Source organism: Dipodomys merriami, unplaced genomic scaffold (genome assembly GCF_024711535.1).
Source record: "Dipodomys merriami isolate MVZ:Mamm:240054 unplaced genomic scaffold, mDipMer1.0.p SCAF_6, whole genome shotgun sequence".
NCBI classification, from domain to species: domain Eukaryota; kingdom Metazoa; phylum Chordata; class Mammalia; order Rodentia; family Heteromyidae; genus Dipodomys; species Dipodomys merriami.
In genome coordinates this window covers 20,781,922-20,798,755 of record NW_027206179.1, presented here as the reverse complement: position 1 = coordinate 20,798,755, position 16,834 = coordinate 20,781,922, and the positions used below count along the sequence as shown (strand labels likewise).

Genomic DNA, 16,834 nt, shown 5'->3' with positions numbered 1-16,834 from the left:
AAAGTGCTGAGGATCTACAGAAGGAGCCTGTCAAACTGGAGCACAAACAAGCTGAAGTCTTGGGGTCTCTCCTCTACTGTCTGAAAAATAAGGTATTGAACTAAATGCTCTCTAGGGTAATTCCTGGTACAATAATTCTATGAAGGGAAAATACAAAGATTTTATGATTTTGGTAGGTAAACATGGCATTGAGGACTGTAGCTCAGAGTAGAGAACACTGGTCTAGCATGCAGAAGGTCTGCAGTTCAAGCCCAACACTGCAAACAAACCAACAAAATTATAAACTGATGTTATTGAAAGATTTTCAGCTTCTCAAAAGTCCAAACTATTGCTTTTTCTTCTAGTAATAGTTATTATTAAGTAAAGCATTGCTGTATAATGCAAGACTCATATTGTTAAAGCCTCTATTCTGTCTGGCCTCTATTCTGATCTTTTTTTCTGTATAAAGTAGTCATGTATATAAAGAAGATGAGGAGACTTGCAAGTACTGCTGAAGTTTTATGTGAGTTAGTTTCATGGTGCACAAACATTTCTTCTGTTGTAATTGTATTATGAAAGTGCAGTAATTGCCCTTTACTGTCAGAAAAGTGAGATGGACTTGTGGTCAAGCATTTCCATTATTTGTTCTGTCAAATATATCATGAGAACATAATAGGCACTTGCCAGGCACTAGTGGCTCATGCCTGTAATCCTAGCTACTCAGGAGGCTAAGATATGAGGATGGTGGTTGAAGCCAGCCCAGGTAGGAAAGTCTGAAATTCTTATCTTCAGTTTACTACCAGAAAACCAGAAGTGGTGCTCTGGCTAAAAGTGGTAGAGTGCTAGCCTTGAGCTGAAGAGCTTTGGGATAGTGTCCAGAATTCAAACCCCATGACTGACCAATAATAATAATAATAATAATAGGCACTGAAAACTAGAAATGATCTTAGTTAAAAATATGAATGGACTCTTTATAACTTTTATTTTCTCTTTTTTGCTTAAGATAGACTTTCAGAAGTTAGCTATTTACTGTAAGACAAAGGTCAAACTGATTATCATTGGCCATAGGAAGAAGAAATGTTGCCATAATATAAGGAAAAGATTCATTAGTCATTGACTAATACCATTGTGTTTTGGTGCAGTCTGTGTGTATAGAAATAGTAACAAAATTTCTACAAAACACCCCAGATATTTCTGGTCTAAAATGTGTGCTTTTGCATTATGTGTATGTGTGGTCTGCTATTTAGTCATCATGTACAGTTATATACTGATGAATAACTTTTAAGGAACTTTTAAACTTCTATTGATGTAGAAGATGTAAAATTCCTGTGGCCATCTAAATTCTTGTTCTCATTTTTTTAATTTATGTTGAAATATAACTTCAAGTAAGAACACTTGTCTCAGGTTATTAAGAATGACATCACCTTTTGTATATTATTGATAAATGTAGACAGAAGAACTGCTGTGAATTAAGAACCTCAATTTGTATTCTATGGAAAAGCAGCTCTATAGCAACTGGCTAACCAAAGCAGGGTTTTATTATTACCAATAGTTCACCGGGTCCTATTTTGAGTATCTGTGGAACACTATTTGCTAATCGTACTTTAAAACCATAGAACAAAAAAAGGAACTTTAAAAACAAAAGACAAACTCTACTGTTTGAGTCCAGCATTTTAAAGGACAGTTCATTTGTGCTGCAAGTATTTATTGACCACTTACCTAATCTATGCCACTTCTGGACAGTGAAGATATGATAGTATATAAAATATACCTAAATCCACATCATTCACTTTTTATTCTACCTGGGGAAAGAGATGACTAACAAATGAATCACGTGATAAATTAGAAGATGATTGATGGTATGGAGAAAGATGGGCAATAAGGGAGACAGAATATTGAGTGGGTTGGGGCTGTCAAGTAGATGTGTTTTGTGTATGTATGTGTTGGTATGTATATGTAAACATGTGAAGAGTGGTCAGGGTAAGACTGCTCTGATAAGGTGCTATTCTATAGGGGACAAGCAGGTTGAGGATGATGGGTTCAGGCTTTGTAGTCTTTATAATGACTTTGACCTCTAAGGTAGGAAGTCATTGGAGGATTTTAAGCTAACTTGTGCTTTTCAATAAAAAGAAACACAGCTGTTTAATCAACTGTGTTTGGGTTTAGAGTTGGAAAAAACCTGCTCTCTTGTATAGTACATAGAAACTACTGTTAGTTTTTTTTTTTTAATCTAACAAATATGGAGTATGGATTATGTGAAAGAGTCTTCCTTAGGCACTAAGGAATGCTAAAGATGAGTAAATCTTAAGTGCTTTCCTTAATAATAATCTTATTGGAATTCTGGAAACTTTCATAGAGTTAATTAAAATTTGAGTCATGACTGGGCATAGAGGTACACACCTGCACCAGGAAGCTAAGGCAGCAGGATCATGATTTATAGGCCAGCAGTAGCTAAATGGTAAGACCCTGCATCAAAATGCAAAATAGATCACACAATTGTTGAGTGAACTCCTAAGTTGTGCCAACTGTTGTGCTGATGCTGAAGCTAAGGCAGTGGATCTGCTGCACTCCATTTCTTTCATGCTGTTTGTGTGTTCAGAGAAGAGGATGGACACATGAAGAATCAATGACTGATTAGCACAGTAGTCATCCCCATTCCTGCCATGCTTCCATTCTGAAAGTTAGTTGTATTTTTTACACTTCTGTGTATCCAGTTTTGACTAATACTTCTCAGAGGAGAGTTGAGCACTGCCATGAAGGAAAAGGAGGAATGTTTTATGTTGGGAAAATAACACATGTCAGTGTATAAAGGAGCATAAAAGTGGAGGGCAGGTGAAAAAGAGACAGACAGACCGGGAAGGAGGGACAGACAATGACACAGAGATATTAGGAAGAAGAAGAGAAAGAGTTAGTGAGAGAATACTTTGTGTATGGTGAACTGGATTCAGAAAGAGAGAGGAAGACAATTATAAAATGGTGTAGGTTTTTGCTATTTTCTAGTCATATTTAAATTTCACCTTTGAACCTGTGGAAGAAATGGTCCTGTGATTGAATGAGATAGTCAGTCATCTGTCTACTAGCACAGGGCCTGGAACCGAGCAGGGAAGATACCTTGTTATAGGAAGAGAATACAGGTAACCGTTAGGAGATCAACTTAGAAAGAAGCGAGAGTGCTAAAAGGACTTATGTGACTTCTGAGTAAGTCCTGTTGAAAGCATCAAGTCGAGTTTTGGAGTCAGGAAGAGAGGCTGGCAGGCAGATACTATTAGGACTTATTTCATTTTTCTAGTTAAAGCCATAGAAGGGACTGACATTATCCAAAGAGAAGCTAAAGAGCAAGAAGAAAAAGAAACTGTAATGGAGTCCCTACCCCATTCCAAAAAAGAAAGAAGTAGGAAAGTGGTGTGAGCTGTTGATGGGAACCAGCAAGAAAAAGAGTTCAAGACAAAAGGAGGAAGGAATGTAAGGAAGGGAGAGCGGTGTCCGTTGTGGTGATAGACTGGTCAGGGGCTAAAGACTTCTGGATTTGACCATGAAGAACTCTAACATTTGTTGCTTCTGGTTTGCCTCTGTCTGACATTAGATTTGAAGTCATTCTTGAAAATTAAACATAGCATCCATTTTACATTTTCTCACAATGCTTCACTATTAATTAGTAGTTGAAACAGTTCTCTGCAATGGCTTCGGAATGGTCAAAAATAGGTGGACTTTCGATCAACTATTCATATATAAATAGATAGATAGATAGATAGCTACATATATATAGACACATATATACTTATGAGTTATTTTGCACATGATGCATGTTTGAAAACTAACTTGTATATCTAAGACATTTCATTCAGACTGAAATAAATTATAATTAATATTACTTCAAATATCCATCTACATTGGTATTTTAAATTCAGTCATACTACAGTGATTTTTCTTTATTTGTTTGCATAGCTTGGCACCTGTGTTTGCTCTGTTTGTACCATTTTACTGCTCCATACCAAGAGTCCAAGTGGCACAAATTCTGGGCCCGTTGTCCATCACAAACAAGACATTGATTTATATTTTGGGACTGCAGGTACAGTATACATTTTACATTCACATTGTTTAACTTTCTTTTTATTTTTTCTTTGTTTTTCTCTTGTTTGATCTCCTTGAAAACAATATTTTTTCCCATGAGTTTGGCTTCATGATCTGTATCAGATGTTCAGAGGAAGTGCTATAGAACAAGAACATCAAGGTGTAGAAGGTACTAGAATACTTTCATAGCCTTTAGAAATCTGATAAGACCTTTCACTGTAATTTGTATCAGTGAAAAGTGTTTTCATTTAATTACACAATTGTAAGTATATTTTAAGAATCGTAGTTTGAAGTGGGAACAAGGGAGAACAGTGGAAAGTGGAAAATTAATGTTGAAGTTAATTTGTTGAATCGTAAGTAAAGCTTGAAGAAGCCCAATGTGTTTTGCTCATTTATCCTTCTGTGTTTTTATCCACATGATGGCATCACTATTTGCTAATAGATATGCTATGTAAACATCTGACTTACTGTCAGATTTTAAACTCAAACTTGAAAAAGTGATCTTCAATGAAAAGCTCCCTGACACATTTTGGGACCTGTGCTAGAAAACACATATAATGTTCTGTTTTCTGTCCCTACTATCTATCATTCTTTTACACTCACAGCTTTTGATGTAAGATTTTATTCTATGGCTCCCTATTACTCAATGTGTAGCGTGGCCCTTTGATCCACTAATTAATACTCATAACATTCCTTATCCCACACATATAAACCAAGTAAAAGTATCACTGTAAATGCCCTCCTCCCTCCCCTTTTCACCTTTATCATTTCCTCTCACTTCTCTAGTCAGCTGCCTTATCAGTGGCTCATCTGAGGCCAGTATTTCCTTCCCACTTTACAACCCTTTCTCATAAGTTATATAGTCCTCATCTCTCAACCCCCACACCATGAGGTAAGGTTCCAGTTCTGACCTGACTTGTTCTGTGAGTTAGATGTGGGTCAAGTCCTAGGGCCCCCCAGAACCTCTTGTTAACCAGTTCCAACTCTAGAGTTAAGTAGCATAATAGAGGATGAAGACGTTGTTTTATTCATTATGGGAGTAGGAATTCAGTGTAGTGTATGGAAAGTCTTCACATCAAGTAGACTTGGGAACTTGGTTACTTAGTCTGATAGTTATTTGTTTAGCTTTCTACTTTTCCTGAGCTCCAGTCTTCCCATCTGTAAAATGAGGATCGTAATATCTACATTCCAGTGTTATTTTAAGGGCTAGAGATTGTAATACAGGGCATTTTTAGTGTACTCTGAACAGATGAGGGCATCCAAGTCAGTAGGATCTTATCTTTAATGAATACTTTATAGCTTCCCCCTTTAGCTTTCTGTTGTTAATGTATTATTATTTTCAGCAAAGCAAAGTAAGTAATAATGTTCATCTCTTGGGAGAAAAAGGGATATAATTGGATAAGGAGATACTGCCTAGTCTTTCACAAGAGCCTTTGTATTTAATGCTATTTCAGCAGTATTTTACAACCTAGTGATCCTTCTCAGCTCTGATCAAAGGCAGAAATGTAACTGCAAATACCACAAGTGATTTCTCAAAGTAATATAAATTCTTGATATTGTCCTAATAGTCCCAATAACTTCATGAAGTAGAAACCAGTATCAGAAAGTAGGAGTGGAGGTGCCTCATTGGCTTCTTGATAAAAACTAGTCCTTAGCATGAATGGCATCCAGGGTTCTTCTCACCTATCCAGCACCAGTCCAGCTTTTCCCCACCTTGAAGTGAGTGTGGCTAATATTTCCAGCATCTCCCTGCCTTGGTCCCCTCTGGGCCCTGTTTCTGTTCCTTTCTTTCTCCCTATCACAACCACTTGAAGTCAGGGACAGTGAGTGTGTGAGAAGTGAGTAGCTTTAATCATTACCAGAAGAGTCAAAATGCTTGTTAGGGAACATGTACACATTCAGTGGTTATGTCCTGGGCTCAGAACTGTGGAAGATGAAGTGAAAGGTGTGGTTCTTGTCCTTGAGAAGTCTTAACAGTGAGGAAAACTCACATCCTTTCAAAATCTAAGCTGGCACAGTTTGCAGTACATGTGCAGTATGCTGAAGGACATGGAGGCCAAAAGCATTTAGTGTTTACTCCCATGTTCTTTTTTATGTGTATGAGACACAGCAGGGTGGGGAGCATGTGTCTGTGGGCAGTGCAGCTCCACCTCCCATAGTTGTTTGGCCCAGGGCAAATTGTATAGGCAATCAGTCTACTCACCAGTGAAATAGAGTTCCTAGAACATCTCTCATTGAGTATTTAGGAGGCTTGTGTGTGAAAAGCCTTGAAAGGAATGACTGGCTTGTAGAGAGTGATGTAGCTTATTTCCCTTTTTGTTATTAAGAGAACTGCAGCTGGGTGCCAGTAGTTCAAGCTTGTAATCCTAGCTACTCAGGAGGCTGAGATCTGAGGATCACATTTCAAAACCAGCCCAGGCAACTAAGTCTGTGAGATTTCTCACCAGTTAACCACCAGAAAACTGGACGAGTTGTTGTAGCTCAAACTGCTGTAGAGTGCTAGCCTTGAGTGAAAAAGCTCAAGGACAGTGTCCAGGCCCTCAGTTAAGCCCCACAATGGACAGAGAGAGAGAGAGAGAGAGAGAGAGAGAGAGAGAGAGAGAGAGAGAGAGAGAGAGAACTACAGAAATTATTTGTCTATATAATCATCATCCTTTTTATTATGAGAGTCATTTGTACTAAGCAAGCCTCACACCAGTGAAAGATTGGGTAAAAAGTGGCAGCCACAGCTTCCTTTCCCTCCTCCTTGGCCTCTCTTACCTTTTGTGTCTGTCTGCTTTTTTGTGCATCCATGTTAAATGTGCAAAACTCTGAAGTTTCCAGTTAGCATAGTGTTACCTATAAACCAGGAACTGTTGTTCATCAGTACTGTACTTCTTCCTCTATAGTCCTTAGTCCTGAAACTCAATTTAAACTCCTAAAAATAAGCAAACACTAGACAGTATATCACCTCATTCTCCAAGGGACACTTTGAAACATCTTAGGATTTTTTTGAACCCTGAGCATAACTTTTAGGTATAAATGATGTGGAAAACAAGTAGACAGATGTCACAGATCTTATTCAGATTTCTTAGTCACTAATTAACTTTGCTTTTATTAGCTCACTCTTCCTTGAGTGAACTAGAATGAGGATATTAATAATTAAGAAGAATATCAATAGTCGGGTGCCACTGGCTCACACCTGTAATCCTAGCTTCTCAGGACATTGAGATCTGAGAATCACAGTTCAAAGCCAGCCGAGGAAAGGAAAGTCCATGAGACTCTTTATCTACAGTTAACCACCAGAAAACTAGAGGTGGTAGAGCACTAGCCTTGAGTGAAAGAGCTCAGGGACAGCACCCAGAACCTGAGGTCACATCCCAGGAACAATTATAAAAAAGAAGAATATCATTGTGTATGGACCTGTATGCCAACAAATTTGGAGTAGAAATGATAAGAAATCAAAATGAGAAACTTGTTAAACAAATATCATAGGGCACTGATTAACACCAAACATTGATGATGACCACATATTTTTACTTTGTTAATTCTAAAAATTTATTTATTTATAGCTTTTTACCTTTAAGTCAATCCCATTTGTAAATAACAATATATTTGAATTTTACTTATTTGTCTTTGTAGGAGGGGAGCAGTTCAACGAATTTGTTTTCAACCATAAAAAGTCTAATGTCTTAGTTTAAATACATATATGTATATATATATATATTGTACTTAATAATATATATTATTTTCTTTTAAATAGAATTGATACTTAATTTTATATTTGTTTAAATCTTTATTAAGGCATATCCAATTAATACAAGTTAACAATTAATACAATTAACACAAGTGATCATTACTGTATAGTTTATAAAATTACATATACTGTGATTAACAGTTGAATTTTATTTTTAGCTATCTTTTTTTTTCCTTTTTTAGCTTTTCACCTCTGGTTCCTACATATGGATTGTAGCCATAAGTGGACTTGTAAGTGTGATTTTTTTTCCCCCTCTTGTCCTTCAATTCCTTCTCTCTTCTGAAAAACCATTAAGAAAAACATCACACTTAAATTGTGGGTTGTATTCTCTTGTCTCCGACATTCTTTTAATCATATCAAATCTAGCTTCATGCTACTTCCTTCAAGATGAAAAAGGGCCAGTTATATGGAAAATCAAACACAAAGGGAGGCCAATTTGTCTCTATTTTTAAAGTAACTTTGATAAAAGTTTTAGCTGAGGTTTTTAGTCACTGTTGTTTTTAAATTAATTAATCTAATTCATAGTCAGAAAGAGATGACAGAAAATGAAGAAGTTGAGCCTAGTAAAAATAAGAAGAGCTGTCGTCTACTTGTTTTGTAAAGAGACACTGTCGTGTGAGGGAATAAAATGAGAAGAACTGGAAAGTCAGGTGGGTTGGAACAGACATAAGACTCATCGGGTTTGTGGCCACAGAGTGAGGAAGCCAAAGGATTCTAAGCCCTCATTCTATGTGCTGGAATTTCCTCTCTCCCATGCCCATAACTGCTTTGTTATACTTCAGTAATAAGCATTTGCCTTAAATCCTTTTGAAAGTAGTTTTAAAGAAATTCAGGCCAGGCACTAGTGGCTCAATGTATATAATCCTAGCTACTCAGGAGGCTGAGATGTGAGGATTGAGGTTCAAAGCCAGCCCACCAGGAAAGTCTGTGAGACTTTTATCTCCCAACCACCAAAACACCAAGGTAGAGGTGTGGCTCAAATGCTAGAGCCCCAGTGTTGAGTAAAAAAGCTATGATACAGCACCCTGAGTTCAAGCTCTAAGTCTGATATCGGAAAGAGAGACATTGGCAGAGATGAGAGAGGGGGTTGGGATAAGGGTGGGGAGAGAGAAATGAAAGAAATCTAGGTCAAGAGGATGAGATTGATCTTATTCTTCAGACTTGAATATATGAACCCTTAAATTTATTGTAACCCTTAAGTAAATTATATCTTAATGTATTTTCTTTCTTTCTTAAGAAAGACTAAGAAAATATAGAATGGCTTTATAGGAATATATATATGTATGTATATGTGTATATATATGTATATATGTGTATATATGTATACACATATACCTTTATACATGTATACACATGTATAAAATCAAAGGGAAAAAACACTTGGAAATAATGGTGCATCATCCCAACACAGACCTTTTAAATAAGTTACCACTGTTTCCCCAGTGATTGCCAGGCCCATATTGTAAGGCCTTACAGGTCACCTGAGCCATCTTTAATTCTTAAGACTGTGGTGGCTTCGAGACATCTTAGGGTCAGTTTGACTCTCCCAGGCACAGTCGCCAAGCTTTCCTCTGTGTTAGTTCATCATCATCCACTACCGGGACTGACAATGATTACCCAGCTTTTGGCCCTCAATCTGAAGCACCTGGCTTTGACATTGAGAGCCGCATGTACTTTCTTCCACATTGTATTTTGTCTTCACCACAATGCTCTTGAGTCCTCTTTTGGATATTTTCCTAAACTATTCATGATTTTGAGATCTACATCTTGAATATTATTCTATTGTGTTGGTTTTCTTTTGATTCATGTATTCTCAATATCAATCCCCTTCTTTAATAATTCATTATTCAACTCATTTGCTTTAAAATATCTCATTTTCTTTCTTCTGTTTTCAGACACCTGTTTGTAAATTAAGTGCTCTTTGTCACCTTAAGAAAGTTTCATTTTGTGGCATTAGTGCTCTAGAATTGGAGGATACATAGTGTCTTCTCTTTTTTTTAGTGTTTTTAGAACCTAAAATATGCTTGCAGTGGTCACAAGCTTTCTTAGAAAGTATCTTAACAGATAGTAGGTGACTGTTGTAACTGTTTTAAAGGAATTAGCTGCTAAAGGATTTTAGAGGTTTCAAGAGTTGTTAATAGTATTGTGCTTTTTGAAACATCATTCTAAGATGACTTCGCATTTTAAGGAATCCCACTAATAATAAACATCCCTGTACCAACTGAATTTTTCCTTATACCGTATTGACTCAGCCAAAGTTATTGTCCTCCTATTATGATAAAGAATTTAATATATCTTCATGTTGGTCTTTATTCTATCATAGTTAGATGACCCTGTTTATTTAATATTGTTGATAGCTGAGCTAGGAAGGTGGCTTAGTGGTAGAGTGCTTGCCTAGCATGCATGAAGTCCTGAGTTCAATTCCTCAGTATCACATAAGCAGAAAAAAAAAAAAAAAGACAGAAGTGGCACTGTGGCTCAAGGGTAGAATGCTAGCCTTGAGCAAAAGAAGCTGTAGGACAGTGCTTAGACCCTGAGTTCAAGCCCCACGACTGGAAAAAAAAATAAAATTATTGATAGCGTTGATGATGCTTTTCCTTCATGCTATATACCATAAATGTTGGTACTTATATTTTGGATTTAATACCTTATCTCTGATTCTATCAAGAAAAATCTGCATTTTATGAACTATTTCATATGACATGGATAATGATAATTATAAAAGAGAATATTAAAATTATTTATGAGCCAGACTTGGTGGTATACATCCATAATCCCATCCTTCTAAAGGCTAAATCAAGAAAGTAAGGAGGATTATGAATTTGAGGCCAGCCTAGGCTACATAGCAGACTCAAAGCCAAGCCTGAGTTACATGCAAGACACTGTCTTTAAAAAGAAAAAGCTGGGCGCCGGTGGCTCACACCTGTAACCTAGCTACTTAGGCAGCTAAGATCTAAGGTGGTGGTTCAGAACCAGCCCAGGCAAGAAAACCTGTGAGACTCTTATCTCCAATAAACTACAAAAAAACAAAAAACAAAAAAAAAAAAACAGAATTGGAGCTACAACTCAAGTGATAAAGCACTAGCTTTGAGCAAGCCTGAGTTTAAGCCCTCAATCCAACAGACAGACACACACACACATGCACGCAAGCACTCCTACATGCAAACATTATGAATATCAAGTTTAGATCATTGACTATAGGATTAAAGTCTGAGACTGACAAAGCCATGGTTGGCTAACGGAGATGTCTCTTGCTCAATGTGATTTCTCTTCCCATATAGATCAACTAACTTCCTTTTTTTTTTTTTGGTCCGGTCGTGGGACCTGAACTCTGGGCCTGGGCGCTGTCCCTCAGCTCTTCAGCTCAAGGCTAGCACTCTACCACTTGAGCCACAGCACCACTTCCGGCTTTTTCTGCTTATGTGGTGCTGAGGAATCGAACCCAGGGCCTCAGGCATGCAAGGCAAGCGCTCTACCACTGAGCCAACTTCTCAGCCCGTAACTTCCTTTTTTTGAGGAGTGGGATATACTGGAGATTAAAGTTAGTGCCTTACACTTATAGTGCCTTACACTTAATTAAACTTGCCAGGCAGGTACTCTGCTTGAGCCATATTTCCAGGCTGTTTTTTGTCTTTTTTGCTAAATAAAATGCTAAACAATGAAATTCATGCTACCAAAAAGAAATGTACAGTTTGCAGTTGTTGTGGGGTAATGTTACAAAACCTTTTGGTGAAGATCAATATTTAGGTATTGAAACCAGTAGTTCACCAAACATACTGTGTGTGTTAAGAAAATAATATTATTTCACTCTAGAAATTATGTGTTATCAGTAGAGCACTCGTCTTGAGCTGAAAAGCTGAGGGATAGCGCCCAGGCCCAGAGTTCAAGCCCCACGACTGACAAAAAAAAAAAAAAAGAAAGAAAGAAATTATATGTTTTATGAAAGAAGGAACTTTTTGAAAAAGATATTTGTATAAATCATAAGTCATAGCCAGGCACTCGTGGCTCACGCCTGTAATCCTAGCTATTCAGGAGGCTGAGATCTGAGGAACGCAGTTCAAAGTCAGCCCAGGCAGGAAAGTCTATGAGACTCTTATCTCCAATTAACCACCAGAAAAACAGAAGTGGCACTGTAGCTCAAGTGGTAGGTAGAACACTTGCCTTGAGCTAAAGAGCTGAGGGCCAGTACCCAGGCCCCCGACAGAAGGGGGAAAAAAAGTGTGTGTGTGTGTGTGTGTGTGTGTGTGTGTGTGTGTGTGTGTGTGTGTGTGTCAGTCATATGTTATCTACTGTCATAAAGACAAAAAAAATCAAGCTTTTCTAAAAAACTGACACTTTTTTTTTGGGGGGGGGTCTGGTCATGGGGCCTGAACTCGGCCTGGGAGCTGTCCCTCAGCTCTTCATCTCAAGGCTAGTACTCTACCATTTAAACCACAGCGCCACTTCCGGCTTTTTTTTTTTCTTTTTGTTGAGGAATCGAACCCAGGGCCTCAGGCATGCAAGGCAATCGCTCTACCACTGAGCCACCTTCCCAGCCCAAAAACTGACACTTTCTTAAGAGTAGTTATTGTTTTTCTCTCAAATAGGTTAGTTTTAAATCTCCCATCTTGTCATGATTATAGATGTCTCTGAGCTTTAAAATATCCCCGTGATTAACAGAGAAGGTTGATAGTTAACATCAATGTAGTATTTTACCAGCAGGAGCCTTTTTTTGTCACCAGCTATGTCACACAGAAGAATAAGGACTGAATAAGGGCTGAAATAAGAGAAAAAGAAGGAATTAGTTTGTCTTCATGGCTGTCCCGCTTCAATTCCACTTGGTGACCTGTCAAAGATCCCACTCCTGGAATCATATCTAGGAAGTTGGCAAGCATTCAGTTTTCCTAGCTTACTTCCATACTCCCATGTATCATATTAGCACTATTGTGTTCATTTGCTCTTCTGAATGTTTGGTGGAAGACTGAAAAATTGAGGCTACTCTTTATGTTCAAATTCTACTAATTTTGTTACCCATTGGCACTTTCTTAAAGAAAGCATTGTTTAGTTGTTGGTTTTATTTAAATTCTTCTGTGGTTTTGCTGAGAGCCTTGGAACCATCTGTGTCCCTGTACTTCTTCATTTTCTGCAGTTTGTGAATCATAGTAATGAGTCATTACCACTAGGATATACCCTGATTTTCAAAACCTGAATCTGGCTCCTGATCTGATTCTGCCATGATTAAAACAGAAAGAGCCTTGCCAATTTTCTCATTTTTTCAGCTCACATATTTGTCATTATTTGGTCCTCTTTCAAGCTATTTCAGAGCAAATTAACAGATGGACCCGTATTTCTCAGTTTCTCAGCTTTCCTGCTTCAACATGTCTCTGTCTCTGCCTTTGTTGCATACTCTGTACAGTACATCAGACGTCTATTATCTTCTTATCAAGCACACTTAGTATGGAAAAAAATCTGTTCTTCTCAGTAAGATTAGAAATGTAAATCAACAGAAGATTATTTAGGACCTTCAGTGTGGTCTGAGTTGAGATTGTTTTCTATCAGCAGTGAGAATCTTTAAAGCTTTTCAAACAAACATACTTCAGATAGTGCCAGATTGTACAAGTCTTACTGGGCTTTACAAGATAGGTGGGAGAGAAGATGGCCATCTAGGAGTCAAAATGGCTCATCTGTGGCCAATGATTTATCTTTATCTCATCTCTCGTGTGTGTGTGTGTGTGTGTGTGTGTGTGTGTGTGTGTGTGTGTGTGTGTGTGTGTGTGTTGGAGCTCAGGACCTAAGCACAGTGTGTGTGTGTGTGTGTGTGTGTGTGTGTGTGTGTGTGTGTGTGTGTGTGTGTGTGTGTGTGTGTGTGTGTGTGTGTGTGTGTGTGTGTGTGTGTGTGTGTGTGTGTTGGAGCTCAGGACCTAAGCACAGTCCCTGAGCTTTTATGTTCAAGGCTAGCATTCTAACATTTGCCACTTGAGCCACAGCTACACTTCCAGCTTTTTAGTGTTTAATTGGAGATAAGAATCTTATGGACTTCACTTCCTGAGCTGGCTTCAAACCATGGTTCTCAGATCTCAGCTTCTTGAGTGGCTAGGATTACAGGTGTGAGCCAGCAGCACCTGCCTTCTCCTCTGTAATTTAAAAGGCAAAAAATAAATACTGTTTTTTTATTTTATTTTTTTTTTAGAATTTCAAAAGCCAGTGTTTAATTTAAAATGACTTGTTTTATATACCAGCAATACAAAGTGTTGCATTGGTACCACCGAAACCAAAGGAATTGGTTAGTCCAATACATCTTTTCTCTGTTTTCTATTCCTGAGCCTTTAGTGGAACATAATTGAGATCAAATTCTGGTTCTGTACAATCCAGGTTTAAAGTAGGTGGCAGTCTTTGGTGGTAACAAGCCAGTGTGGTAAAAGCTGCCTCCACTGCCCCTGCAGCTCCCAGCAGGTGTCCTGTGGCTCCCTTCATTGAGGAAACAGCAAGGGCATATGCATGGTCTTTAAAGAGATGCTTAATAGCTTGGTTTTCAGCCGCATCTCCCAATGGGGTGGAAGTAGCATGTGCGTTGATATAGGAAATCTCTTCAGGTTGTACACCTGCATCTTTTATAGCAGCAGACATTCATCTTAAGGCACCATCTCCTTTAGGATCAGCGGCAGTTATATGACCAGCATCACCTGAAAGTCCATAGCCCAGAACTTCTGCATAAGTCCGACCGAGCCTTCCTTTGAACAACATGTTCATGTTCTTCTAGCACCAACACAGCAGCACCTTCTCCCATTACAAAACCATCTCTCTTTGGATGAAATGGTGGACAAGCCAACTTAGAGTCTGAGTTTGTGCTCAGAGCCCGGGCCCTCCGGATTTTGGATGTTTGCACAGTTCCAATAAACCTTTTATGTCTTGTTATTCTTTGGCATGATTTTGACAATAGATGCGTGCTTGTAATATTTAAGAGATTCTGTAAGCAGTTTGACAACATGGTTGAAATTCAGATAGCCAGAAACATATTCCTATGCCAACAACATCCTGAAGTGCAGGATCCTGAGGATGGGCAGGTGGGCGCGGCTCCGGGATGGCCGTGGTCCGGGGGGTGGGGGAGAGGCGGCTGGGCTGGGGTATGGGGGGGGGGAGTCAGTGGGTGGAGAAAGTTCACTAAATACTGTTTTATAATAACTGAGACACTGAAAGAGCATAATCTACTGTGGTGATATCAGCTTCCTTTGGAGTAGGTTTTGGCCCCTTGACTTGCTTTCTGGCTTATGATAGGGTACCTGTGCCCCCTATGCCTTCCCTGGCATGTACATGTCTTTCTCTCTATACTTCCTTTTTTCTATTTACCCTTTTTTCCCTAGATTTCTTCTCCAAACTGACCTATCTGGGTACAGGGTAACAAGCCAAATAACTCTTCTGCTACTCCAGACCTTCAGTTAAACTTTAGGAAGGTAGATTATTCTTTATCAGTTCCTTGAAAATAAAATCCAGAGAAATGCAAGAGAAATCCAGACTAGATCAAGCTGTGAGGTTGGTTGGGCTTGGGAAAGACTGTGGAGAAGCAGATGATCAGGAGTTCCTTAGAGGGCACTTTCACCCTTTTATATAGCAGTTGGGATCCCAGCATGAATTAAGTAGTTGTGGGTTCATTGTGTAGCACACACTCACACCCACCTTTATGTTGAACTTTTCCTACTCTCTCCATCTTCCCTCTCTTTTCCACTCTTTTCTAACCTAACCTCAGGCAGCCTGGACCCACTGGAAGAAAAGCCATTTATATTCTGCTTTATAGCAGTGGCAGCTTTGCAGCTTAGTCAGGCGCTCATGGATGATGTGTTATTAGATAGAAAGGTGCAATCTGGTAGACATGTGATTGTGTATGTGTGTGTGCCAGTCCTGGGGCTTGAACTCAGAGCCTGGGTGCTGTCCCTGACCTTTCTTGCTCAAGGATAGCACTCTATCACTTGAGCCACAGTTCCACTTCTGGCTTTTTTGCCGGTTTTTATTGGAGATTAGAGTCTTGCAGACATTTCTTGCCCAAGCTGGCTTTGAACCACAATCTCCAGATCTCAGTCTCCTGAGGCCATGAGCCACCAGCACCCAGTTAGACATATGATTTTTAAATTCTCATGTAGAATATATAAAATTATGTTTATGTCTTGAAAAGCTGGCAAACAGAAGAGTCTTATAAATATAGCCATTGGCCAGGCGTGGTAGTATACACCTGTGAATTCCAGCTACTCAGAAAGCTGAGTTCAGGAGAATTTGCAATTTGAGACCAACTAGCAAGACCTCATCTCAAGTAAACTGGGCATGTGATACATATCTTTGGTCTTTACTACCTAGTCAGAAAAGTCCTCAGTCTCCATCTCCACAGATATAATGGCACACACTTATAATCTCAACAATGACAGGAAGCCTAAAGTAGGCAGATCATAGCCTGGGTGAGAATCAAAACCCTGTCTCAGAAATACCAGTGAAAGATAGGGCTGGGTATGGCTCAAGTCTTTGGCTAGCCTAGCAAACATGAGGCCCAAAAGTTCAAGCCCCAACACTCTATACTACAAAAACACACACACACACACACACACACACACACACACACACACACACACACACACACACACACACACACATTTTGTACTATGAATATGTAACATGAGATCTACCCTCTTAATAAAGAAGAATTCTCATCACCATACATAACTATTCTGAGACCTTGCTTTAGCCACACCACTAAAAGGAGACCCTGGTCATCAGTGGACATGCTGTTCTGGAGAGAAGTCTTAATTTATAAGCATCCAGAAATGATGATACACATACCCGCAAGAACTTTCTCCAGTTTTTTCTTTGTGCCGCTCAAGTCTCATCATCACCAAATTCACTTCTCTTGTAGTTCTTGCATTGTCATGTGTAAGAATCTGAAGTAAGCCGGGCACTAGTGGCTCATACCTATAATCCTAGCTACTCAAGAGACTGAGATGTGAGGATTGACGTTCAAAACCAGCCTGGGAAGGAAAGTGTGTGAGACTGTTATCTCCAATAAACTACTCAGAAAAAGTCAAAAGT

The 16,834-nt window shown here is 38.8% G+C and overlaps 1 protein-coding gene across 1 annotated transcript in view; it reads left to right on the top strand.

The window, feature by feature from the left end:
- Ubac2 (UBA domain containing 2) overlaps positions 1–16,834 on the top strand; it is a 131,340-nt gene that overhangs the window by 76,938 nt on the left and 37,568 nt on the right. The window contains exons 5-6 of the mRNA XM_070002689.1: positions 3,925–4,048; positions 7,969–8,016. Of these exons, the coding sequence (XP_069858790.1) occupies positions 3,925–4,048; positions 7,969–8,016 (172 nt within the window). The remainder of the gene's footprint in view (positions 1–3,924; positions 4,049–7,968; positions 8,017–16,834) is intronic.